We start from the raw sequence: 25,456 nt of genomic DNA, 5'->3' as shown, positions 1-25,456 counted from the left end.
CTTTTTATGGCTGAGTAATATTCCATTGTATATATGTGCCACATCTTCTTTATCCATTCATCTGTTGATGGACAGTTAGGTTGCTTCCATGTCCTGGCTATTGTAAATAGAGCTGCAATGAACATTTTGGTACATGACTCTTTTTGAATTATGGTTTTCTCAGGGTATATGCCCAGTAGTGGGATTGCGGGGTCGTATGGTAGTTCTATTTGTAGTTTTTTAAGGAACCTCCATACTGTTCTCCATAGTGGCTGTATCAATTTACATTCCCACCAGCAGTGCAAGAGGGTTCCCTTTTCTCCACACCCTCTCCAGCATTTATTATTTCTAGAGTTTCTGATGATGGCCAATCTGACCGGTGTGAGATGATATCTCATTGTCGTTTTGATTTTATGCATTTATTTTTTAAGGGTGGGAATGGCCATAAAACATTCTGGATACTTGCAAGTTTGGGAACGTCCTGGTTGATCCGGGAATGTTTGGGTCGCCAGCTTTTACCTTCAGGTTCTACAGGTGTCCCGATGGTTGGTTGGCCTCCTTCCTTCCCTCTGTCTACTCATCTGTCTGTCACCATGCAGTTATCCCTTTGTTCATCCAACACACGTGTCACCAGTGTTTTACTGCATCCTGGCTCCCTGCTGGCATTTAGTGGTGTGCCCTCCGTGTGGATTTCTTTACCTAAATTTCCTTGACTGTTGGTGCCTCCAGGATATACTGGAGCCCATCGGATGTTCTTCTGTAATGTCTTTGCTTATTGCTTTTTTGGTATCTGCTCTGATCTCTCCTTTTCTCCCGTCCTACATATATGACTTATAAGTTTCTATTGTCTTTGCTTATTGTCGTTTCCTCTGAATATTGGAAGGATTGCATGAATTGATTTTTCTGAGTCATTAATTTTTTTCCATAGTCTTGGATCTGCTGTTAACTATATCTACTGTATGAGTTTTCTTTCTTAAACAAATTTTGAACTGCTTATTAAAGCAATTATGTGCATAACTAAAAATCATTTAGTACATAAAGGCTTTTAATGAAAAATAACCTTTTCTGCCTGTTTTCCCTCGTCCTTGTCCTCTTCCCCACAAGCAAGTGCCTTTAACATATTTTAAGCTATTTCTTTGGGTGCTTCCCCCTCTGTCCCTAAATAATAAACTTTTACTGTTTCTTTTTTTTTTTTAATAAATTTATTTATTTTATTTATTTATTTTTGGCTGCTTTGGTTCTTCGTTGCTGTGCGCGGCTTTCTGTAGTTGCGGCGAGCAGGGGCTGCTCTTCATTGCAGTGTGCGGGCTTCCCATTGTGGTGGCTTCTATTGTTGCGGAGCAGGGGCTCTAGGCACACGGGCTTCAGTAGATGTGGCACATGGGCTTGGTAGTTGTGGCTCGTGGGCTCTAGAGCACAGGCTCGGTAGTTATGGCGCACGGGCTTAGCTGCTCCGCGGCATGTGGGATCTTCCCGGGCCAGGGTTCGAACCCGTGTCCCCTGCATTGATAGGCAGATTCTTAACCACTGTGCCACCAGGGAAGCCCAAACTTCTACTGTTACTTGATGTATTAAGTTCTGACATCATTTATTTCATGCTACTGTAGAGGGGGAGCCAGCACTGCTCATGCCGCACACCCTCCCATCTTTCCAGCGTTTTGATATAATTTTAATGGGATCAAAAAATGGTGTTTATGTTGCCATGACCCTGTGACTGTGGGTCACCACAGGGCCCAAGTCGTACCCTATTGTTTTTTTCCTTGTTCAGCCTTTAGCTTTTCTGGGAGTATGTACTTGTCTTCTCTTCTTGAAATCTTGTTGGAAGCACTGTATTTTCTCCTCCTGCTCCCAGACCTTTGAGCCCAGGCGTTCTCTTTCGAGGCCCTTCCTGCAGGAGCCCCATCCTCCGGAGCGCTCGCCCCACTTCCCTGCCCTGTGGACAGGTGGCCACCCCCTGCCCCTCCCCCCGGTCTGGCTGCTGAACACCCTGGCCTTGACTTCTCTTCAGGTTGTGTGCACTGTTTTTCTGGGTCCCACGTCTTCATTATTTTGCACAATAATTCTTCATTGTTCCAAATCTGTTCTGTTGGCATTTGTACAACATGTAAGACCCAGTGGGGCAGAGAAAAGGTCTCCCCTCTTTTTTAAGACTCCTGCAAATTGAAGAAACATTTTGAATCATTTAAGGAACACTACTAGTTTAAAATGCTCTGCGAACAGTTTTCTGGTACCAATTATGCATTGGAATACCAAAGCTGAAATTGTTTTAGTGTCTCCTGAAACTTCGCTACAGCCCGTGATTATTAACCAGACACGTGCCAAGAGAGACTCCAGCCTGAGGCAGATGGTTTTTTGTTTTTTGATTTTGTTTTTTTAATTTTAGAATTTTATTTATTTTTTATACAGCAGGTTCTTATTAGTTATCTATTTTATACATATTAGTGTGTATATGTCAATCCCAATCTCCCAATTTATCCCACCCCCCTCCCCCCAGCCACTTTCCCCCCTTGGTGTCCTTACTTTTGTTCTCTACATCTGTGTCTCTATTTCTGCCCTGCAAACCGGTTCATCTGTACCATTTTTCTAGGGTCCACATATATGTGTTAATAATGTTAACGCAGATGTTGATGAAGTAGGTGCCTGTTATTTCTGCCCGCAAAGAGCAGCAGCCTAGAGAGGAGGGGGAGCTGATAGCTCAGCCGTGGGGCGGGAGAAGCCGGCCTCCGGCCTCCGAGTGCCACAGCCACTGCTGCTTCCTCAGCGGCGGGGAAATAGTTAACTTCTTGCCCATTACTCTCGAACTTTTATAATTAGCCCCCATCGAAGGAAGAGGCCAGGCCATAGGAGTGGGTTGTGTCATGTTAGAAGTGCAGTTGATACCTTGTCACCAGTGGGGTTAGGGAATGGAGGGCAACATAACAAAAATCCTGGCTGCTAGAATATATCGTTTGCCGTGTATATGGGTGACCAGTTTTCAGAGAATTCACATATACAGTGAGATGTCACAGGACTGTACTGCATCCCTCAGCGCCTTCAGTGGGGGTGGAATCCTCATCACCCCCATGGCCCTCCTGTGTCTGGGATGCCCACCAGTGGAGAACACTGGTTAACACGGGGCCTGTAACACATAACAAATGATCACGTTAAAATGTGGCTCATTTCAAAGCATGTAAAATGCTTCTGGTTTGGGTGCCCCCCGAAGTGAAAGGCTTTCGGTACAGGTCTTCCCGGTACAGGAAGCACGGTGAGGGGTGGAAGCGAGACGGGGAGGGGGACCTGCGTGTCGGTGACCCCTGGGCACCCCCTGGGGGGCCGCATGGAACGCATCTCAGGGTGGGTGCTGTGCGGCCTGAGGGGGCTGGAGGTGGACCCCTAGCTTTCGTTTCCCCCTGGCCGAGATCACGTCCAGAAGTGCTTGCCTCCAGACATGTTTGCTGCCCACGCTCAGGCCAGGTGACCCCCTGGGCCCGGCGGCATCTTCAGGCCGAAGGGGCAGGTGCTCAGGCCGGAGGAGGTCAGAAGTCGTGGGCTGACACTGCAGGGACCTCTGGGCTGGGGGACATGCGGGCCCTGACAGCCTCTGCCGCGGTGATAGAGAAACCCACGCCTTTGCTGACCTCGATCCCATGATGGCCTGAAACAAGCCACCCCGGGTCCTGAAGGCTGGAGCCGCCCCAGCGTGGACGTGGACGGGAGGAGAGGAGAGGAGAGTAAGAATAATGCGAAAGACAGCTGGGTACCCCACCCTCACTGCCACTTCGCATGCCTAAGAGGGTTTTTGTAAACAATGGGGAATTAGAAAATAAAATTAGATTGCACGATTTCAGATGGGAACGGATGCCTCCTTGCCTGACGTTTTTCCTTTTTTAATTCCCACGAAAACCTCGAGCAGAGTTAATAATGTATGAAAATTAGGTACCGTGTGTGCACATTGCTTTGTAATGTTTTTATTAAGCAGCCAGTTGATTTAAAAATAACATGACAGTTGACATAATGGCAGATGCTTCGGAGTGTATGGAAACATCCTCTTTGCATGTTCTGTCAGAGTTTCCATTACACAAGGACATTTTTAAGAAAGAAGCTTTCAGAATTATCACATAATATGAAATTATATCAAGTTACAATTCGATAAAACAAAGTTGCCCAAATGTAAATTCCAATCGCCTTTTAAAAAATGGCTTAGTTGGGCTTCCCCGGTGGTGCAGTGGTTGAGAGTCCGCCTGCCGATGCAGGGGACACGGGTTCGTGCCCCGGTCCGGGAAGTTCCCATGTGCCGCGGAGCGGCTGGGCCCGTGAGCCACGGCCGCTGAGCCTGCGCGTCCGGAGCCTGTGCTCCGCAACGGGAGAGGCCACAGCAGTGAGAGGCCCGCGTACCGCAAAAAATAAATAAATAAATAAATATAATAATAAAAAATGGCTTAGTCAACTAGAGCTAATCTGTGGAAGTAGGTTTCTACAGGTTGTTTAAAATTCCACAGTAGATTCACACTTCTGTCTTCTCGGAGTTTTGCGAGTCTCATAGGCTGATGGGAATTTGCCTTTTCTTCTTCCCCCTTCCCACTCTCTGCCCTCTGGCCTGTAGGCAGCGGAAAGAAACAGGGAGAAGCAAAAGGTCATGGACCCAGGGGTGTCCAGTAGCTCAAGAGATGTCCCGCCCGTGGCACGTGGGCATCGGGCTCGGGTGGAGGTGCCCTTTGCCGGCCTTGAGCGCCGGCCTCCGTCCTTCCCTGAAGGGTCCACCCCTGAAGGGGTCCCCGCCTGACGTGGAGGGGCTGTGGGCTGCTCTGGTCGCTGTGCGGGGCCTCTTGGGCTTTCCAGCGTCTCCAGGCGGTGCTGGCAGGCCGCCTCTGGTGTGTGTGGTCGAGCGGAGCACCTGGGACTCCACCTGACCCCGGGAGGCCCGTGCAGGTGGAGTGTTGCTCCGCTCCACAGTGCATCTTGCTTACTGCCTCGAACGTGTTAGTTATTCAGCAAAGCAATTCTCTGGTGTCAGCACGCTCTGCAGGGTGAGAGAATGGTCAACACACTGGTTTCAATGACTCGGCACAGTCAGGGCATCTTTTCCTGGCAGTAGGAGTTGGCGGACACAGGAAAGACAGCGAGCCTTGTGGAGTGAAGGTTCTAGCGCTGTTGCAAAGGGTTCACGGGCTGGTGGGTTTGGGGCATTTTGTCCTTTAGCTCCTGTCCTTCTAAGGGGACGTGCCAGCCATGTCCTCCTTCTGCAGCTTCCTGTGGTCGCCCGCTCACGCCTTCTGACATCAGCAGGGCCACAGGTGTGGGCCAGCGCCCGCGGAGCCATCATACCTTGTGGTATTTTACAACGTAATTGCAGAGGGGACATTTGATCTTTATGACTTTCTTGGAATCTTTGCAAGGGGTTGGTTGGAACAGAACCTTTCCATCTACATCAGGGTCTATAAAAATCCTAGTAACTGACTTCATGGGGCTTGCGCTTTTCTTTTGTTACTTTCTTCACTCTCTAATTAGATTTTGCTCATTCATGGGACAGAACAGTCTGGCAGGAAATAACCAGCATTAAAATAACTCAAAGGCAGGGCTGTACCTGGCATCGCCCTAGCAAGATCAGAGCAGGGTTGGCTGCCCTGGACCTGGGGCTAACCTCAGAAGCCCCTGTCCAGGTGAACTTTGGCCTCAAAGGAGCCAGGTCGACTGGAGGCTCGGCTGGGAGTCTGGTGCCCTGAGGCTCCTCCCAGCCTGGCCACTGCCTGGCCATGGCCTTGAGCTTGCTCTCTCAACTGACTCCACTTCCCTTGCGCTCAGAAGCAATCTGGGAGTAATAATACCTGCTCTTGACTTCTCGGAATGCTCAAGGTGACAAATTGGTTGTCACAATCTAAGGGGCCATTTATTTCCCTAGTGTGAAGACAGACTTTTTAAAGGGATGAAAGTAAAATCTCAGGTTATATTCGTGGCCCTTTGAGGAAGGAGTTGCCCCTTTTAGTCAACTGTAGTCTAAAAAAGAAGAGGAGGAAGACCTGAAATAGTTTTTGTGGGACTTATGTGAACATACAAAAGCATCTACAAGAAGCTGTAATTTTTCACATCATTTCCCCAAATCGTGTTGGAAGCAAGACTGAGACATCGTCTCGCTTGGAGAATTACCCTTCCGTCAGGGGTTCCTGGGCACCTGTTTTGTTTGGAAATGACTTGCAAAGAAACCATCTTTCTTAGACCCCCCCAAAACTGCTTGTAGTGCCTGTCAGCTGTGTGGTTTGGACGTTCCCGAAAGAGGCAGGCAGGTGGTGGCAACTGCAGACACTGATCTCTCTGCCAGCTCCTTTGAACCCTTCCCGCCTGGATTGGTGTCCCCAGCTGCAGAGCAGAGCCCTTGGCTGAGCTTCCCCTGAACACATGGAATCTCGGGGACGCCCAGAGATTGACTGTACGCGGAGCGCGTCCTGGGAGCTTGTGGTGTCCACGGCAGTCTGGAGGTGCTCCTTCACTTAATGTTCTATGTCATCGTCCACTGGATCAGTCCACAGAGTGAAGGGATCTGCCTTTGGAGATGCTTCAGCAGCGCGCTGTTCTATGAGAAAGACCGGGGCAGGTAGGAGTAACTCACGTCTCAGAGCCCGTCCTCCGGTGCCCAGGGCAGGCGGCCTGGCAGTAGAGGCACAGAGGGTAAATGGCCAGCCCGAGGGTCTCCGCTTCTCCCCTTCCAGTGGTCTGCTGTCCGCCCCCTGCCCCGGGAGGGGTCCCTCCCCTGGAGCGCCCACACGGCGCCCTGCTCTGTGGGTCCCACGTGTTTCCTTCTCTTGTGCCGCTGAAGAGCGTTAGTTACGCCGCCCACAGGGCCTCGAGCCGGAGCCTCCCGTCCCCCGGAGGCCATCACCTGGTCACTCCCCGTCCCCGTGCTCATTTGTCCAGTGTCTCATGCGCACTGCGGACTGCCCATCACCGCGGCCGTGGTCATCAGTGGAGACTCAGGGCTCTCCCACACCCAGCCCCCCAGCCGGCCAGCATCCCGTTTGTGCCCCAGTCCTGGGTGACAGTGACCCCACAGTGTGCTGACCCCCTGCGCTCCCGGCCGGACGCGCCCCCCCTTACCGTGGGTGCTGTGCCCCGGGCAGGACTCAACCCCCTCCCTCGCTTCTCCTGGTGGCCTCGACCTCACTCGGCCCCTCGCTCCTCGGCCTGTCTCGTGCAGCCCTTGATGTCCAGTTCAGTCACCTCTGTGTCATCACCCTGTGCCCGGGGGGCCTGCGGCGTGGCTGGTGGTGAAGCGTGAACACAGAGTCCCCTGCTGGTCCTGGGAGGCCTTCTCCTCCCGCCTCCAGGGACTCCGGTCCCGCCCTCAGCCCTGCTTCCGTCAGCCCTCCCTGAACTTGGGGGCCTGCCCCCCACCCCCCGCCAGCCCTCCACATGCTGGCCGCCCTGTGTTCCCTGCTATGATGCTATGACGCTCACTGCTCTCCGGGGCTGCCCCGTATCAGTGGCCGGCCTGGGCCAGACTGGTCTCCCTCACCCTGGTCCTCCTCTCCTGCTGCCACTGACGGGCCCCACTGACAGGGCCTTTTCTTAAGTCAGGATCAGGGGCCCTGGAGAGCTCCCTCTGGGCCCTCACTGCTTTGGGGGCTTCCCCATCCTGCTTCCTCCTCCAGCCTCGTTTCCGGCTCACTCGTCTTAGGTTTGAGCCTTCTGATTGTTCAGCCACAGGGTAGAAACATACAGTCACGTTGAGGTCCTACAGCGGCTTGCTGCTGAGCCACCACGGAGCAGGATCCGGGTTAGGGCCGGTTTCTCTCTAATTAGGCAAAGGGAGTAGGCTGTGCTCCCTGCGTATTCTCCACCGGCGAGGACAAGTGCTTCAGGCAGGATGCTGGGGACGCCGGCGCCCTCGGCTTCACTTCAGAGTAGGGATGGTGATGGTGCCCTTCGTGCATACCGAGGGCTGAGAACAGAGCCTGGCTCGCGAGTGGGGGTCGCCAGTTATTTATGTGATGGACAGTCGGCCCCAGGAAGCCGGCGCTCTGCTTGGTTCTCCTCTGTGTCCCCGGCACCTAGGACAGGGCATGACGTGCAGCCCAGTGCTCAATAAATACCTCTGAAATGAAGTTCATAGATTAAGGAAGAGGGGCCATGGGATGCCCTGGAAAGAATACGGAGTTTGGCGTCTAGAGGCCTGGTCCCATCTCTGCCTTTTGCACACTGTGCGTGACACCTGAGCAAGCCCCCCACCCTTTTGAAGGCCCATTTCTCCTTGACTTCGATGAGTGTGTGATGAGATGCTTTGCTTGCAGCTGCAGATGCTCCAAACCTGGCCGAGTGTGGCTGAAACAGGGAGGAGCTTAGTGACCCTCCCCTCCCCCCCCCCCCCCCCCGCAAGAGGATGGCTGATTCCTCTGGCTCAGCTCCACCCCTCCCTAGAGGCTTCTCTGTACCCCTGGACACCCCATCTTCGTTCCAAGAGCTGCCACTGCTCCAGAGGTCCTTGTCCGTCCCCGGGTCTCCATGCACCTTTGCTTATTTGGGAGAGAAACCTTTCTCTGAAGCCCCCTGGCGGTCCCTCAGGTCCTGGTGGCTGTGAATGCTGTCCCCTGCCCATGTGACAGCAGGCTCAGACGGTGCTACTTCTGAGTAGAAGGCTGCTCATGCCGGCAGGGAGAGAGGAGGGAGCTGGAGGATGACTATAGTGTAGGCTGCCGACAGTGGCTTCTCCAGGGGATGCTGATGAGAATACAACTGTTACTGGGTTGTTCGGAGCAGTCGGGATCAGGTGGGTGGAGGTGCAAAGCGGGGTACCTATGGGGGGCTCCACCTACCCCATTGACTTTATACCTTTGTGCAGATGCTTGTTTAAAAAGAAAATGTGAATGCCCTGGTAGGGCTTGGGGTGGGTGGGGCTTGTCCTCTGCAATGTGGCCGCGGTCTCCATCCTGCCCTAAAGTCTTATAGTTACTTCACTCATTTTGCTTCTGCCTGGTCCCTCAGGGCATTATTACATTTGCAGGCCCCGTGATAGAGCGTTGTTCAACTAGTTTATTTGTACATTAGTATCAGAGCATGGTCATCTTAATTAAAAAGAAAGTTCTTTATTTTCTCGGTGGATTTAGGCGTGAGTCAGGGAGGTTTGGGTCTAGATATTCCAGCCCGCCCTCCTCTGGCTCTCCTCTTCAGAGATCCACCGTGAGAGGCATGGGCTGGCCTTGGCACGGTTACCTGGCCCCTGGCCGTGTCTTGTGCCTGGAGCTGCCTTTGGAAGGTTTGGGTTTCTCTTCGAGGCGCTAAAGCCTGTATGGTTTGGACACTGTCTCCTTTGCAATATGGACACTCTCAGATGATTAAAAAGCAAACAAACAAAGAAACAAAAGTCCTCCATTTTGGTGTCTAGGTCCTGTGTTCACAGGCCTGTGCAGTTTTTATTCTCCTTGACGTAAGTGTGCTCTTTAACCTGAAAGACGTGGACATGCTACAGGAGTCCGTGTGCAGCACCAATTTCTTTTCTTCTTTTTCTTTCTTTCTCATTTGTTTCCTCAAAAAAAAAAAAAAACCCAAAATCCAATTGCTTTCTTGCCTTAAGATGTAAATTCCACAGTTTGGCTGCATTGGATTCCAAGTTTTCCGAGAAAAGGCTTAAATTTATTAGGTTAGTTCACAATGTTCCCTCAGAGAACTTTTACTTTGAGGCGTGGAGCCATATGTGGTTGGGTTGTTTTAAGATCAATAATGAAAGAGAATCAGCATTACATCGTTTACAGAAACTCGGGCTGTGCCTGTCCCTTCGGTAATTGTCACTCATGATTCAGTGATTCACAAGCTTGGTCCAGGGCGGTAGGGATGGAGCTGGGGTGTAAGGTCGCGCTGATGTTTCTGCAGTTTGGCTCGGCGTTGATGGCGCCTCTGGGCCAGCGCAGAGTCAGACGGTGCTGTGGGGCCCTGAGCAGCCTCTGGGAAGGCTGCTTCCATTGGGAATTATTCCCCATCACCCTGCCAGGATCTGGCTTCTCCGCAGCATTAAAGAGTAGAAAGCGAATAACAGGTTGGATCACAAACAAGCCTTTGCATGAGATGGAATCTCAGCAGTGCGGGAGCCTTGGTTTGGTTGTGTCACTGGCGATAGTCAACATTTTTTTATATTTACCTCTAAAGAGGGGAAGCAAAACTGAGAGGGCCTCTTTTGGAAATAAAAATCATGCTTTCTCAGTGTCTAACTTGGAACATGTTCACGGTTATATATGTGCATTCGTAGACGTATCCATCCACATACAGATACGTACACATATAACACACACGTGTAAACACACATACAGACACTGATGTGAATGTAAACTGCTGACAGCAGAAGGCGACTATCACAGTTCACTGCTGAACACTGATTCCCAGATGTTTGGATTTCATGAGCTAAGGACATGAAATATAAAAAAGGAAGGGGGCCAGCACGAATTGCCAACTTCATGTTTTCTAAGGTCATTAAAAATTTTTTTTGGTGATGGACGCTAACTAGACTTACGGTGGTGATCATTTTGCAGTATGTACAGCTATGGAATCGTTATGTTGTACACCTGTAACTAATATAATGTTATATGCCAATGATATCACTATAAAATTTTGTTTTTAGTTGTAAAATACACGTAACATAAAATTTACCATCCCACCCATTTTTAATTGTACAGCTCAGTACGGTTAAGTACATTCATGTTGTGCATCCAAGATCATTTTGCAAGAAAAAGAGCAAGAGAGAAGGGCCCCCCATTTACCGTCCTAATCATTTCTTAGAAGAAAGAGCATTTAACACCAAAAGGGAAATAAGAAAGGAAGGCTGGCATCCTGATGAAGGAAATTCCTCCCACATCTGAGGTAGAATGGCACAGAGAAAAACAATCGTTCATGGAAAAATAATAGTGCAGAGGGAAATATATAGCAAAGAGCTCTGTGTAGCCATTACTCAGATTTTTAAAATGCTAACCTTTTCGTTTAGCAGTGTATACGAGTGTCGAATCATTACATTGTACGCCTGAAACTAATATAATGTTGTCTGTCAATTTTATCTCAATTAAAAAATGCTAACCTGTTGTCATCTTTGCTCAAGATCATCCTATTCACCGTGCCTGTACCTGAGCTGTTTTTTACCAGGCCACGGCCAGAGGAGCTCAGCTTTGCCACTAAGTGCGCAGCTTAGCAGTGATACTTTTTCACAGCAAGACTTTGTTGACGAAGGAAGCTGTGTGTTGGTTTACATCCTGGCACGAGTCTTACCGTCAGTGGTCCAAGGGCCAGTAGCAAGCAGTCCCTGTCTGACAGCTGTCAGCAGCTCTATTCTGGAGCGGGTTTTGTTGTTATAGAAGTGAAAGCTGACAGTTACAGTTGGAGCCCATGTATATTCATCCCACTATGATCCCATTCTCTTCTCTTTCTCCCCAAAGTTGACTGAACTTGGTTTGTATGCACCCAGTCCATCCTCCATCTGCCCGTTAGCGGCACATAGTGCTTTGTGAAAATGGGACCCTACTGTTATGGCCTCTGAAGCTTTCATTGGTTTGTCTAACGTGGGTTTAGAGACGTGTCTGTTTTGATACATGTCCATCTGCTCTAGATATCACTCTGTGTGACTGTGCCACATTCTAGTTACCTGTCCTCCTACAGTGGACACTCAGGTTGTTTCTAGGTTCTTGCTAAATACAAGCAATACCACGGTGCACATTCACAGGAGCCTTTCCTGCAATACGAGAGGGAATTTATACAGGTGAGCTTCTGGGAAGGGAGTCCTGGGTCAAAGGGGAAGTGAAGCCTTCATTCACAAAATTGAATTAGCTTGTTAACCAAGCCAGTTGTTTACTACAGCTGTTCAGGCACCTGGGGTTGGGAGGTGGGGGAGATAATATCATAAGTCCACCATTAATAAACTTGGTTTTCTGGACCAAATTGAGAGCTGCTGATTGTTGATCTACCTAAAGGTTTAATTCAGAGTCTGAGAATAATAAAGCGGTGATCTGGCAGGTTGGTTACAGTAACTTTTCTTTGCGTCTTTACGGGGCAGAGACCAGTGGGGAGCAGCTGGCCCCTCCCTGTTTCCCCCTTTCCACGTGAATGGGAAAATGTTTGCAGACTTGACCTGGGAGGCCCATGAACCTGGGTGTTGCCGTGTGTCAAGCTTTGTTACAGATGGTTTTTATGGTCCAAGAAAATCCCGTGGCCATGGCTTGGCCCATCTCCTTGGATGAGTTTCTTGGCAGGTGTTTCTGGGGTGGCCGAACCGTTGTGCAGAGTGTCAGCGGATCTGTCTTTCCACTGTCCGGTCTGTGGTCTCTGAACAAGCTGGGGAGACACCCAGGGCAGAAGTGGCCCCTGGTGGCCTGTGGGACGTGTGCCCTGTGGCAGCATCCCCGTGTAGCCACCACGCAGCCAGCCGGGAGCACCCAGGGTTTGGGCTGTGGACGAGTCAGGCTTCAGTCTCAGGACAAACCGAGGGCCAAGACGATGTCTCATGTGCCTGATGTACTTTATTCACAGCCTTCTCTCACCTTCAGCAAATGGTGGAGAAAACAGTGAGTGGCAAGACAAAGTGGTGAGAAAAAGCTATAGAGACATCAAAGAAAAAAATAATAGACTAAGAGCCTTTTCATTTACAGGCTCTGCTCAGCCTGTCAAAGAAGGCTGTTAGTGGACCCTCCCCAAAACCCCGAGACAGGCTGAGTGGTGGGGAAACCTGATGGACGTCATACGTCTGATGTGTCTGTATTAAGGATGCTGGTGTCTGACAGACAGACACTTGGTGTGGGATCTGGCACGTCGGAGCCACTGCGATGCCCCCATGTTATCAGACAGAAAGAGTTTTTAGTGGTTGCTGCCTGTGAAGTAATTGGTGCTTTGGACATACAGGCAAGAGTTTACATTTGTAAAATAATTCTTTTTCTTTTTCATAACCAGCTGTCAAAGCTTGAAAAGCAACAGCAGAGGAAAGAAAAAACCAGAGCCAAAGGGCCTTCTGAATCAAGCAAGGAAAGAAGCGCTCCTCGCAAGGAAGACCGCAGCGCCAGCAGCGGGGCCGAGGGGGACGTGTCCTCGGAGCGGGAGCCGTAGGGGGCCGGGGCGCAGGTAGGGCCCCCCCCGGAGCTGCGTCGGCGCCTCACGTCGGGGGACACCAGTCAGGGGTAGAGGACAGGGTGGCTTTGGAGGCAGAGCTTGTTTTATGGTGGCTCCTCGTGGCTTCCTGAGATCTGCTGCCTCCAGGGCAGAGAGAAGAGTTGAGACGCGCCCGCGTCAGGCAACGACTGCGGCTCCTGGCGCTTCTAGAGTGTTCCAGATGCGAGCGCCTGCCTCTGCGCCCTCCTCTCAGCAGCTGCAGGAGGCCTCCCCTCACAGCCTGCGGCCTTCACGTCCCCCGCGCTGCGCTGCCCGTTCACTTTCCCGAGACGGGAGTGCCTCACGGTTCCCTGTAGCTTGGGTCCGCCTCCCTGCCCGGAGGCCACAGGCCTGTGGAGCTTGTCCCAGCCACCCGATGGCCCTCGGCTCAAGTTCATTCCCCGTGAACACATCACATGGCAGCGTTCGCAGGAGCAGGGAGCAGCGAGGGGACAGTCCCGCCAGAGCGCCGGGCAGTGCGCCGGTGCCGGGACCGCGGGCCGGGTGGACAGGGACGTGGCCGTGGCTCCAGGGAACCAGGGGTCCAGGGTGGGACCTGGAAGGGCTGGTAGAGATGGGGCGACAGGGACCGAGAGCGGGGAGTGGCCCAGCGGAGAGGAGAGAAAGAGCGGGAGTCGTGGGTTCGGGCAGAGGCGGTAGGGAAGGGACGTGGGGCTGTTTCGGGAGCTTGTCTGAAGGCATGTGGGAGGAAGGGCCCGGGCCATACAGGGTCCGGTGTGCAACTCGGAGAAATGTGGGTTTTGTCCTGGGATCATGGGGAACCTTTTGAAAGCTGTCAAGTGCACAAGTGACACAGTCAGATCCTGAGTTTCGAAAGGTGACCCCAGCAGCCGTGGGGAGCAGGCTGGAGGAGACAGGCCAGGGACAGGGCAGTTGCAGAAACCAAAGAAGCCAGGCCGGGCGTGCAGTCTGGAGCCTTCGGCTTGTGGTCTGTGGTTCAAATCAAGTCAGCCTTGGGTTCGCCCTGGAGATGCCACATGGCGAGAGAGAACACTCGTGAGATGGCTTGTGCCTTCTGAAGGGGGTGGGGACCAGGAGTCTCCTGTGGAATGTCCCCAGGATGTCTGCTGCCGGTGCTGAGACAGATTGCCGAGCCCACGGCGGACCGGCCGGCAGACGTTAGTAGAGCAGACGGGCAGGGTGGAGATCTTGGAAAGGAGGGGTTGCTGAATCATAGTTTTATGGGGGGCCGTGTGGGATTGTCAGTCCTGTAAGTCCCTGTTGACTTTCCCCAGTCGCCATGTTCTGTCCAAGTGTAACTCCGGGGAGGTGACAGCTGTGCTCGCGGGTCTGGGCTCATGCATGTCACACACTCAGGTGAGCGTGAAGCCGGAGTCACAGGGGAGCCCTTCACACTCGGCCTCGTTTGTCGCCCCACCTTGTTCACAAGCCCCACCTTGTTCTGGATCTTGATGCTCTGGCCTCAAGCCATTGGTTTTTATTCGTGAACTGAAACAGTTGTTATGAGTTAGGGAGAGTCTTCTGAATGTGGAATTTGGTGTATAAATAATGTTAAATATTCATGAACACACAGTAACCTTTTATGTGGCATTTATGTTACGTAAAACTTCCCCTCCAAGATGATGAGGATTTGCTCATCATTGACATGGTCAGTTTTGTCGTCAGAAATACTGCCAAATACCCCGAAATCTGGGGGTGAAACGTGCCACATAAAGACAGTGCACAGGGCGGCTCTTTAGGTTAGTTTTCTAATTATGTTAATTAATAAAGTGGGTCCAGCAGTGATTCAGAACCTCGTCGGTGCTTATTTGCATCCTACCAATTTCTGTGTGACAGTGAGTAAGTTATGTAATTTCGGCTTCCTTGGTTTTTCTTCTGTGAACTTAGTGAGTGAAGCTCATCCCTTCAGCGACGTGGGGAGATGCAGGCGGGTACGAGCCACCATGCCCAGCAGAGGACCCGGGTTTTAGCCATGCTCCAGGATTTGCAGACCTTAAAGGGGTTAGGCTAAGCGACAGCTGGTACTCCATGGATGTATTGGGGGTTTTGCTGCCTGTGGACTTTTGTTGCCCCTTCTGCTATACTTTGTTATCCCAGTCGACCCCCCCAAACCACCACCCAGTATTAAGATGTCTGTAAGAGCTGAGTGACATGGTGACAGACAGAAGGTAACCTTGGCATTGGCCCTGTTCCGCTGAAAAACAGCAGCACCCCCGCCCCCAGTGAGGGGAGCTGCAGTTCTCATTTGCTGCAGGTTTCATTTACTTTTCTTTAAAAACAGAAAGAGCCCTGGGGAGCCTCACAGGCCCGAAGGGGAGCAGCTTTGAGTTTCCTAGGCATGAGGGGGAAAGAAGAGGCGAGAGAAAATGGACTGAGAAGCTGCATGATGTTGGGTGTATGTTTCTTTGAAAATGAGCTCAAACCTCCTTGGTTCGGAGGACCTCCCCAGGGTGCCGCCATCCCTCTGTCACATTGCAGACATTTCTTATTTTACCAAATGGACGTGAAACTGCTAAAATTAACTTCTCCTTTGTCCTCTGTCTCATTCCTTTGGGCTCCTCATCTTGCTGGGAGGATTCACGGTTTTCTGTGAGGCTGCAGCTCAGTTTTCCCCCCTTTCTGGCCCACAGCTAAAGGAACGAGGGCTATTTCTCATGAAAAGAGTGTGGTTTCTGCCTGTGATCACAGGCTGCAGTATCCACTCGTTTGAGTATTGACTTAACTGCCGTCGTGAGTGTGTGCACGAAAGGGGCGCACTTCGGGCCAGCACCCCGTGTTCCTGTCCTCAGATGTCAGCCCTCGAAACCAAGCAAGGAAAGTGTTTTGGAAGCTGCCGTCTGTTTGCTCTTCCAACTTGACCTTTGTCTGTATAGTGAGACGTGTCCTGGCCAAGCATGTTTCTCCCTGATGAGCTAGAGCAGGGGTGTGTGTGTGTGTGTGTGTGTGTGTGTGTGTGTGTGTGTGTGTGTGTGTGTGTGTGTGCGAGCATGCACGCTCTGTAAAAGGCTATTCCATCACTTTCCACTGTTTTTTTCCCTGTAGAAGGTGGGATCTTTTATTCCCAGAGCTTCACTTTGCTTCCCTGTGTCAACATTCATACCACTTTTCCAGTCCCTGTGCATTTCATGGTATAAAATGCACTATGCCTCTGAGGTAGTGTTTTTATTTTTTTTAACTTTAAACAACCTTTTCTCAGTGGCTGCCCTAGAGTTTGCAGTATACATTTTTTTTTTCTTCTTTCAAAGACATAAGCTAATACTGAAATCCCCAAAACACTTCCGGTGTTACTTCATGATATTGAAGGAACATACAATAAGATTTTCAAAGAACACAGTGGCAAAGTATTATTTAATCCAAATTCGCTGTTATATGGGCCTATGCTTTTTAAAATCCATGATGTTTATATTTACTAAGATCTGGAATATTTGAAAAATAATGTGAGGATAATGGGAAATTTTTACAGAATTCTAGGATGCCCAATAATGCCTGGATAGCATATGCAATTAGTGGAAGACAATAATCTATCTTATGTGACATATCAATCAAAGAGAAATGATACCTTCCATTGTGAGGTTAATGAGTTATTCACGATTATGTCACTTATAGGATATAACAGAGTTTGTGGTATACATTTTTAACAAATCTGAGCCCACCTGCAAACAGCCTGGCCTCCTCACCTGTGCAGGTGCCTCATGGCAGCATCTCCCAGTCCCTCCCTCATGTTCCTCGTGACCTTGTGTCACTCACGTTACTTTCATGTGCTCCACAACCCAATGCATTGTTACCGTTACCATTTCATAAGTAGTTTTTTAGATGAACTAAGAATAAGAAAAAGAACAGATCTTATTTTACCTTAACTTCATCTCTGATGCTGTCCCTTTCGTTACGTCAGTCCAAGTTTCGGAGCCGTATTGTGTTCCTTCTGCCTGAAGAACTTCTTTGAGCATTTCTTGCAGATCAAAGGGAGTCTTTGTTTCTCCTTCACTTTTGAGGGATAGTTTTGCTGGTATAGAATTCTGGTTTGGTGGGTTTTTTGGTTGAACACTTTAGATATTTTATTCCACTCTACCCTTGCTGGCATAGTTTCTTCTGAGACATCCTCTGTAATCTGCAGCCATGTGCCCCCTCCTCCCACTCCGCCCTCAGCTTCTTTCAAGATTTTCTCCGGGCTTCCCTGGTGGTGCAGTGGTTGAGAGTCCGCCTGCCGATACAGGGGACACGGGTTCGTGCCCCGGTCCGGGAAGATCCCACATGCCGCGGAACGGCTAGGCCCGTGAGCCATGGCCGCTGAGCCTGCGCGTCCGGAGCCTGCGCTCCGCAAAGGGAGAGGCCACAACAGTGAGAGGCCCGCGTACCGCAAAAAAAAAAAATTTTCTCCTTGTTTTTTTGCAGTTTGCGTAGGATTTGCCTAGGTGTGGTTGCTGGTTGGTGTTCTCTGCTTCATGGATCTGTGATTCAGTGTCTCCTGTCATTAAGTTTGGGCTGTTCTTGGCCATTGTTACTTCTCTCTTCTCTCTGCCTTCTCCTTCTGGTGTGTGTATGTTACCCCTTTTGTAACTGCCCCACAGTTCTTGGATGGTCTGTTCCTTTTTCCGTTCCTTCCTCTCTTTGCAGTTCGGTTTGGGAAGTTTGTAGTGACCTGTCTTCAGGCCCACTGATTCCTCCCTTGGCTGATGAGCCTGTCGAAAGCACTCTGCATTTCCTTTTGATTCTTTCTGGAGCTTCCATGTCTCCGCTTACATAACCCATCTGTTCTCGCATGTTGTCTACTTTTCTCAGTAGACCTTTAACATATTAATCATAGTTATTCTTCCTTGTCTGATAATTCCAGCATCTGTGTTAAACATCTAAGTCTCATTCTGATGATTACTTTGGGTTTTCTGAGCTTCTGGAATCTATAAATGTATGTCTTTCTATACATTTGGGGAATTTTAAGCAGTATTTCTTCCAACGTTATTTTTTGCCCTGTTTTCCCTCGTCTTACTGGGAGGAGATTACTGTTCCCAAACCGTAAGTGTTGTTCTGGCCTTTGTTATACAGGATGTTGTTCTGCTTGCTCGCTGGTACGGAGCAGGCATATTATGTCACTTTACTGGCAGGGGCGTTGGATTTACTTCATGCCCAGGCTTGCTCCTCAGTTGCCTTATTTATTAGAAATAAATTGGCAAGAATCTGGCCATAATAATTGATTCTGTTTATTGCTCAAGTGCAGAGCTAAGCTTGGTGATAACCTAGAGTGTGCTAATAGAGTAGGCACTACCTGTATGTGGATATTTAAATGTAAATTAATTAAAATTAAATAAAGTTTAATTTCCTTAGTCATAGTAGCCACATTTCAAGTGTTCAGTAGCCGCATACGGCTGGTGGCTGCCATGTGGCACAGAGCTGATACAGGACAGTCAGTCACTGCGGAAAGTTTGCTTGGGCGGCACCAGCCCAGAGGGATCAAAGTAAAGTTTGAGACTGTCATCTGAACCACTGTAAGTTTTGGTAAGACGGACATGGTTAAATATATACAAATATACGTTACACATTCTACATGGGGTAGAATTTAATCAAAAAACAAAAACTAACTGCTGTCAGAGTTTGTTCCTTCCCCAATCAGGTGACATCAGTTGGTTTTGTTTTTTTTTTTTTTCCTGCTTGCTTTATTAGTTCACACCAAGCTCTCCTTTCTCAGTTAAAAATGGCATCACTGTCCCTATGTTCTCACTGCCAAGTCAGGACCCGCATGCAGCACTCACGCGCCAGAGGAGTGTCTGCTCTGACAGTTCAGCGGAGGCCTCACTGGGGTTCCTAACATGCTACAAGGGCTGCGTGAGTCCTTCATTGATAACATCGAATTCCCAGCAACTCATGTTTTTTCGTGGAACAGCCTGCCTTTTCTGTATAAACGAGCTCATATTAGACTCCCAGCTGTGACTGGAAGTAAATAAAACTTGTGTTGGGTTCTTTTGACCATGGCTGGGAGAGCCGGTCTGTGGTGTGTGCATATCCTGACTAGCACTCACGTCTCCTGGTTGCTCGAATGGCCTGAAGCCAGAAACAGATCAGCTGGAAGTCAGCATCTTTGAGAGACTCTGTGTTGAAACAAGCTGTTGAGGGATCCCTTGCTCCTGATCGTGGTCTATTCCCTGCTGCCCTCAACGGTTGAATGCAGTGAAAGAGAACCACCCCAGCATCTTCTTTCATAAGGCCATGAAATGGTGGTGCCAGGCTATTAGACACTTCTTAATGCGTTTATAACATTTTCTCTAAGCAGGTGATTCTATGTCTCTCTAATCTTACAAAGTTAGAGACATACTGTCTGCATAATGGTACCTGCTTTTGTCATAGAACAGACTATCATGGACATCTTCTCGATTGTTCATTCTTCTGTAGTAAACCTTACCATCTCCATCTGCACAGCAAACATTTGAAGCATAAGTTTACTACCGCAGTTCATTAAAACATGTAGAGTATTTAACTGGTGCAAATGTAAAAGAATAATGTATTCAAGCAGGATCCCAGAGCTCATTTTAAGTTCAAAAGCAAAGGTTTTAATCTGTGCCAAGAAGATAGAGTTCCCCAAAGGTGGAATGTGGGAACTCATTTCAGGATTGCGGTTACTAGTATTGCAGGTGAGGAAAGAGGTATTAAAAGGCCCCAGGTTCTTAAGTTTGGGTTAACATCTTGATTAAAATATAGGAGCAAGTGGGTTGCTTTTCTTGACTTTAAAACGGGAGTATTACGGTCTCCAGGAATTAGGTTGTGTATTCCTCTTGTAGTTTTTCAGATATCTCCTAGGAAGTAGTGTTGTACTTTGGCAGCCAGAGTTCAGAGCATGAGGGTAGGCCTGGGGGAAATTTTTTATTTTTTATTTTTTTTATTTTTTTGCGGTACGCGGGCCTCTCACTGAACTGGCCTCTCCCGTTGCGGAGAACAGGCTCCGGACGCGCAGGCTCAGCGGCCATGGCTCACGGGCCCAGCCGCTCCGCGGCATGTGGGATCCTCCCGGACTGGGGCACGAACCCGCATCCCCTGCATCTGCAGGCGGACTCTCAACCACTGCACCACCAGGGAAGCCCCTGGGGGAAATTTTGATCCCTTGTGTGGGTCCAGATAGACCTGAAGAACATGGACAAGCTGCAGTTCCAACTAGCCTTTCCTATGTGGGCCTGTGAGCCTCAGTGTCAAGCTGGGCTCAAAAATGGAAGGCTGGTCATTCCATGGAGGCGTCTGCTCATAACGTGACCCTTTCTTGAGAACGTGACCTGTGTTGAGTACATCTGGAAGCATGTTCACAGATGTGGCATCACCAGGTGCAAATGACTGTAATCTTTTGAGTTTACTGGAGTTCATCCAATTAGAGTTTAGGTCTGAGGGAATAGAAACTGCTATGTGAAGTTTGGGATTTAGTTAAACTTGGATGACAAATGCCTGCCACACAAATCTTGGCACAACCAGCTGGCTTTTGTTGTGGGTTCAGAATTGCAAAAGGAAACGCAGGAGACTTGGACATTTTATACCGAAGAACCTATCCTCCTTTGAGCAGTATTAAAGATATTCCAAGAACAAGCATTTAGTTTGTACACTGTCCCTATGCTTTCTTTAGGCTCCCCACCCCTCTTCTTCCCTCATTTTAAAAGGATGTGGAAATGAGACTTTTGTATTTTTTTCAAGGGATTTGTCCATCTTATCCATGTCTAATTTGTGGGCATAAAGTTGTGATATACCCTTTTTATTCTTCGAATGTGTGTAAAATCTGTATTGACTTTGTCTCTTTGATTCATGATATTCCTAACTCGTTTTTTCTCTTTTTTCTTGGTAAGTCTGACAAGAAGTGTATCAATTTTATTGACCTTTTCATTTATTTTCTCTTTTGTTTTTCTGTTTGAAACTATCATTCCTTCCTGCTCTTGTTATTCCCCTCCTCCTGCTTGTTTTGGGTTTACTTTGCTTTTATTCATTTAATTCCTTAAGGTGGAAACTCAGATTATTGACTTAAATGCTTTCTTATTTTCTAATGTACACATTTAAAGCTATGAATTTTCCTCTAAGCACTGCTATAGGCGAATGTCACAAATTTTGACTGTTGTATTTCAATTTTCATTCACCTTAAAATATTTTCTAATTTGCCATGTGACTTCTTTTTGATGCAAAGTCCATTTAGAAGTGTGTTGTTTAATTCCCAGATATTTGGTTGGTGGCTTTTTGAGCTCTAAGGGTGAAGTTCATATAAATTGGCATCTCTTTGGTGAGAAGGTATTTGGATTTATACATGACAGCATAGCAGATTTTTCACAGTAAAATGAAACACTGTCATTCTCTTGTCGTTGTAAGAACTTGAAAGGATATCTCCAGCTATGCTATTTTGTTATGCTTGGTCATGTATTTTAATATGAATTGAAGGCAAATTTTGGGACTCTTCTGAGTAATGTGTCTTATCTTTGTTCTTTTTAGTGCATTATCACTGGGCAGAACTGGATCCTGAAAAATTCATGAAAGATGCTAGGCACCTACTACTTTAAGGATTTGGAACTGAATCCTGAAAAGGAAGATGGAAATAAGAAACTGGGAACCTGAATAGCCCTGAAAAAACAAAAACAAAACAAAATGAACCCACCAAAATAGCGTTACCATTGTCTGTTGCTGCTGTGATTTAGTAGAGGAGGGGTTGCTGCCAGTGTGGGGAAGGCGCCCCGTGCACAGGGCAGGCAAGGAATACACCCAAGCATCCCCCTCAGAACGGCTGTGTTGGTCCCTCTGATGTCTCAGCTTGCTCTCGGAACAGGCTGGCCCAACATCACTTGTCATCGAGTCCCCCTTTCGCACTGTGGTGTATTTCCGCGTGTCCATGGTGGGTCCCAAATGCATTCCTGCTGTCTGTGTTTTTCCCATCACTGGCTAAGCCAGGGCTCCTGTTAGGGTGTAAAGAGAATAGTTGTCAATGATAATGTATTATGTGAGACCTTTGCATCTTGTAAATTTTATCTGTTTTTTCTAAACAGAAATAAACTCCAAAGCTCAACAGACTACTTTATTCTTAAACAACTCCTGCTATGTTTCTTTTTAAGGATTTTGTCTGTAGAGATACAGTGTGTCTGACCCTTCTCTGTATGTATGTACTTCTTTTCAAATAATTCTTATGCAAGAGGCCTTGCCTGAGTGGTGCACACAGGTCCCTGGTTCTATGGTGAGAGCCTGTCTGTGGTGATGTATAGCTGATGCCCTTTTCCTTGGACACATGACAGCAGGAACGGGGAGTGTATGTGGGAAGGGAATCCTGTTTCAGAAAGGCCAGATGACTGACACCACGTGCGTGTGGCTCCACATCTGATTTATCTACCTTTGGGACGTGGGGGAGAGGCTTCACCATGTCGGACCACACAGCTGCCCTTTTTCCAGGAGCTGCATGGTTGTCCATGTATCCAAGTCCCCACAGAAACATGAAGAAAGAACAACATTCTAGCAAAGAGTTTCTCAGTTTTGATCTAGTGGTACAACGATAGTGATCATTTTTAGACATTATGGGATGTCAATAGTTATATATCTATTGCCATACATAATATACATTTATATAACATATCTATAATATACTAATGCTTATATAGTTATCCTCTCTTGAAATACTTCTTGCCTAACTATAGAAGAGACATCCTTATTTGGCATTTTGGTAATGCTGAAACTTTTTTTAAAGCCTACAGCACCAACTGTTCCCAGGCAGTCTCCCATATAAGTACTAACCAGGCCTGACCCTGCTTAGCTTCTGAGACCAGACGAGGTGGGGCGTGTTCAGGGTGGCAATGCTGACACTTGATCTGTCACTTTGTAATAACGTCTGAGTCCCTCTACTCTGACCCAGTTATCTGCTTTCAGATAAGAACATAGCTAGAAAATATGGGAGACAAAAGCTCAAATCACATCTCCAGTGTACATTCAAGTACTTGGAACACAGAGCTGGAAAGGGGTTTGCCAAATTGCCTTATTCTGACCCGATGCAGATGGTCCAGTAGAATCCTCGATGGCATAAACCTCTCGGTGTGAAATCACACCATCCCGGATGCAGAGCCTGGTCAGCTGCCCCAGCTCACAGGCACTCAGGTCCGGGAAGCTCTCCCATTTCCATGGTCTATGTTGGCTTCTACAGAGTGAATTCAGATTCACGCTAAAGTTACTTGAATCTCCAGTGTTGTAATCTCAGCTGTAGGGTGGTGGACTTGCTGAACAGATTTGTCATACGTTTTCCTGCCATAGCGTTTGATCACCAGCAGCTCATGCTTGGTGAGCAGATGCAGCCTGTCGTGGGGTGATGGGCGAGAGGACCGCTCAGAGAGAAAGGCCCGAAAAAGATAAAGGGAGACAAGGGGAGAAACCAGAACTCTGAAGATCTGAAGGACGTGGAGGAGACACTGGGTTAGAAACAAAACTGGGAGCAATGGGTGTAAGTGTCATTAACACAGATGCTATCTTGATAAATGAAACAACACAATTCAACAGGGGGTGACGATGTTGAGAGCATTGGAGCAGAAGTTCTGAGCCTACTTATGTGTGGCGGGAGCTTTTATTTATTTTCATCAGAGTTCCACGACCCCCTGCAGACACCGAAGTTCACAGGCGCTCAAGTCCTTTATGTAAAATGATGTGGGACACTCAGCCCTCTGTATCGGCAGTTTCACGTCCGCAGGTATGGAAGGCTGACTGTATTTTAAAAATCTTCTCTCTCTCACAGTATGCAGGGAATGATGGTAGATGTCTACTTTTGTAGCATTGGATGGAAGGAGGCTTTTGCATCATGCTGAAGGTCACTTTCAACTCCTAGCCACAGAGAAGCAGCGTGTACACACTAAAGACCGGCTGGTGAGGGTCAGATCTAACCACAAGGCAAGGTTATGAAGGAAAAAATGAAAGCTCGGGAAGAAACCCCATGACATCCACAGCTGCATCAGAGGTCCTTAATTTCTCCCTTCACCCAGCTCCCTTCACTCGCCTTCTGAAGATCATTTCCAACTCTTGCTGTGGGACAAATGGCTAAAATTAGATTTAGGGTGTAGTTCTGCTTGCAGAGTGTAGAACTCCCAGTCTTCATGTCCCTCCCAACATCTCCAACTTCTCCTTTCTGCTTATTTATAAAGCTCGCTATTTATTGTCCATTAAAACATCGCTTGAATGAGGATGGGAGAGAATCGTACCATGTATGGCTTTCCTGAGAGGTCTTGGCAGACCTCAGGCCTGGGACTTTAAACAGAGCACTGCCGGACGACACTGGCTAGCAGGGGCTGTTTAATCTTGCCTTTTGTGGTTTACTTTAGAGGAGACCAAGCTCTTCTGACGACACAAAACATAGACCAAATACAGGTGCCTTCCAGGGCTGGACACTCCACGGTATCATCGCACCTCGGTGGTCCTTGCGAAGGCATCTTCTCTGCCGGGTGGCGTCCCGAGTGGAGGTGGTTGCCAACTGGCAGAGAGAACAGAGAAGCCATGCCAAGGTCACGCGGAGGTCAGCAGTGCAGCCGGGACTCCACCCCAGGTCTGCTGAGACCAGCTGCCCAGAGGCCTTGTCTCCCCAGTGGGCAGAGGTGCACTCACTCTCAAGGTCACTCTCAAGGCCACATTGTGCAAGAAACTGCTGAAGAACTAGAACAGATGGTCCTGGGGAAGATGGACAGTGATGAGGCCTGAATGCGTGGCAGTGGCCGGCTCACCTGCCCCCAAGGGGTCTGTTCCGGCTCAGCCTCCTTCTGTCTCCCCCCCACCGCCGATGCCCCCTCCCTGAGTCCAGGCTGCCCACCTGCTGGCGGTGGTTTGGACCTCCCCTGCTCTCCCCCTCCCCCTGGCCACCCCACCTCGGCCTGAGGGTCTCAGCTCCTCTGGAAGGTGGGCCAAGCCCACCTCCCTGCTGCGGAGGAGCTGTCAGCTGCAGCCCCTCCAACAGACACCCCAGTACACTGCCAGCTCCATGGCGGAGCCTCTAACCCACTGCCCCTCGAGCAAGAGTCAAAAACAGAAAAGTTATTCTAAGGCCCCTACAAGTATGGAATATATTATCAAAAATGAGTTTAACAGATCTGAAATACCATCACTAGAAGATACTTTGCTAATGAGAATTTAAGGTTCTGTTTACCAGAACCTCTAAAAATATAACACACTAGCCTCTATACCCCAGGAGAGAACAAAAACATGAATGGCAGCGGCCGGAGACCGACTCCCTTCAAAACTGATTTTCCATCTTCATCTCTGATACCATCAATGGGAGGCTCTACCTTTGATATTTAGTCCGTGTCTTCTGAGATGAGGTGCTTTAACTCTATTTTTTTTTTAACATCTTTATTGGAGTATAACTGTTTTACAATAGTGTGTTAGTTTCTCCTTTACAACAAAGTGAATCAGTTATACATATACATATGTTCCCATACCTCTTCCCTCTTGC

The 25,456-nt window shown here is 48.7% G+C and overlaps 1 protein-coding gene across 3 annotated transcripts in view; it reads left to right on the top strand.

The window, feature by feature from the left end:
- Nucleotides 1–22,059, top strand: part of DTD1 (D-aminoacyl-tRNA deacylase 1) — a 115,226-nt gene extending 93,167 nt beyond the window's left edge. For 2 of the 3 annotated variants that reach the window (XM_024123612.3, XM_007114744.4), the window contains 2 exons: nucleotides 12,868–13,035; nucleotides 21,487–22,059. In XM_024123612.3, the coding sequence (XP_023979380.1) occupies nucleotides 12,868–13,020 (153 nt within the window). In that variant the 3' untranslated portion in view covers nucleotides 13,021–13,035; nucleotides 21,487–22,059. The remainder of the gene's footprint in view (nucleotides 1–12,867; nucleotides 13,036–21,486) is intronic. The other variant, XM_007114746.4, reaches the window with a different exon arrangement.
- Nucleotides 22,060–25,456: the final 3,397 nt, after the last annotated feature.

This window comes from Physeter macrocephalus, chromosome 14, assembly GCF_002837175.3.
Source record: "Physeter macrocephalus isolate SW-GA chromosome 14, ASM283717v5, whole genome shotgun sequence".
Classification (NCBI taxonomy): Eukaryota; Metazoa; Chordata; class Mammalia; order Artiodactyla; family Physeteridae; genus Physeter; species Physeter macrocephalus.
The sequence above is the reverse complement of the archived record's forward strand: the minus strand, read 5'-3'. Positions and strand labels throughout refer to the sequence as shown.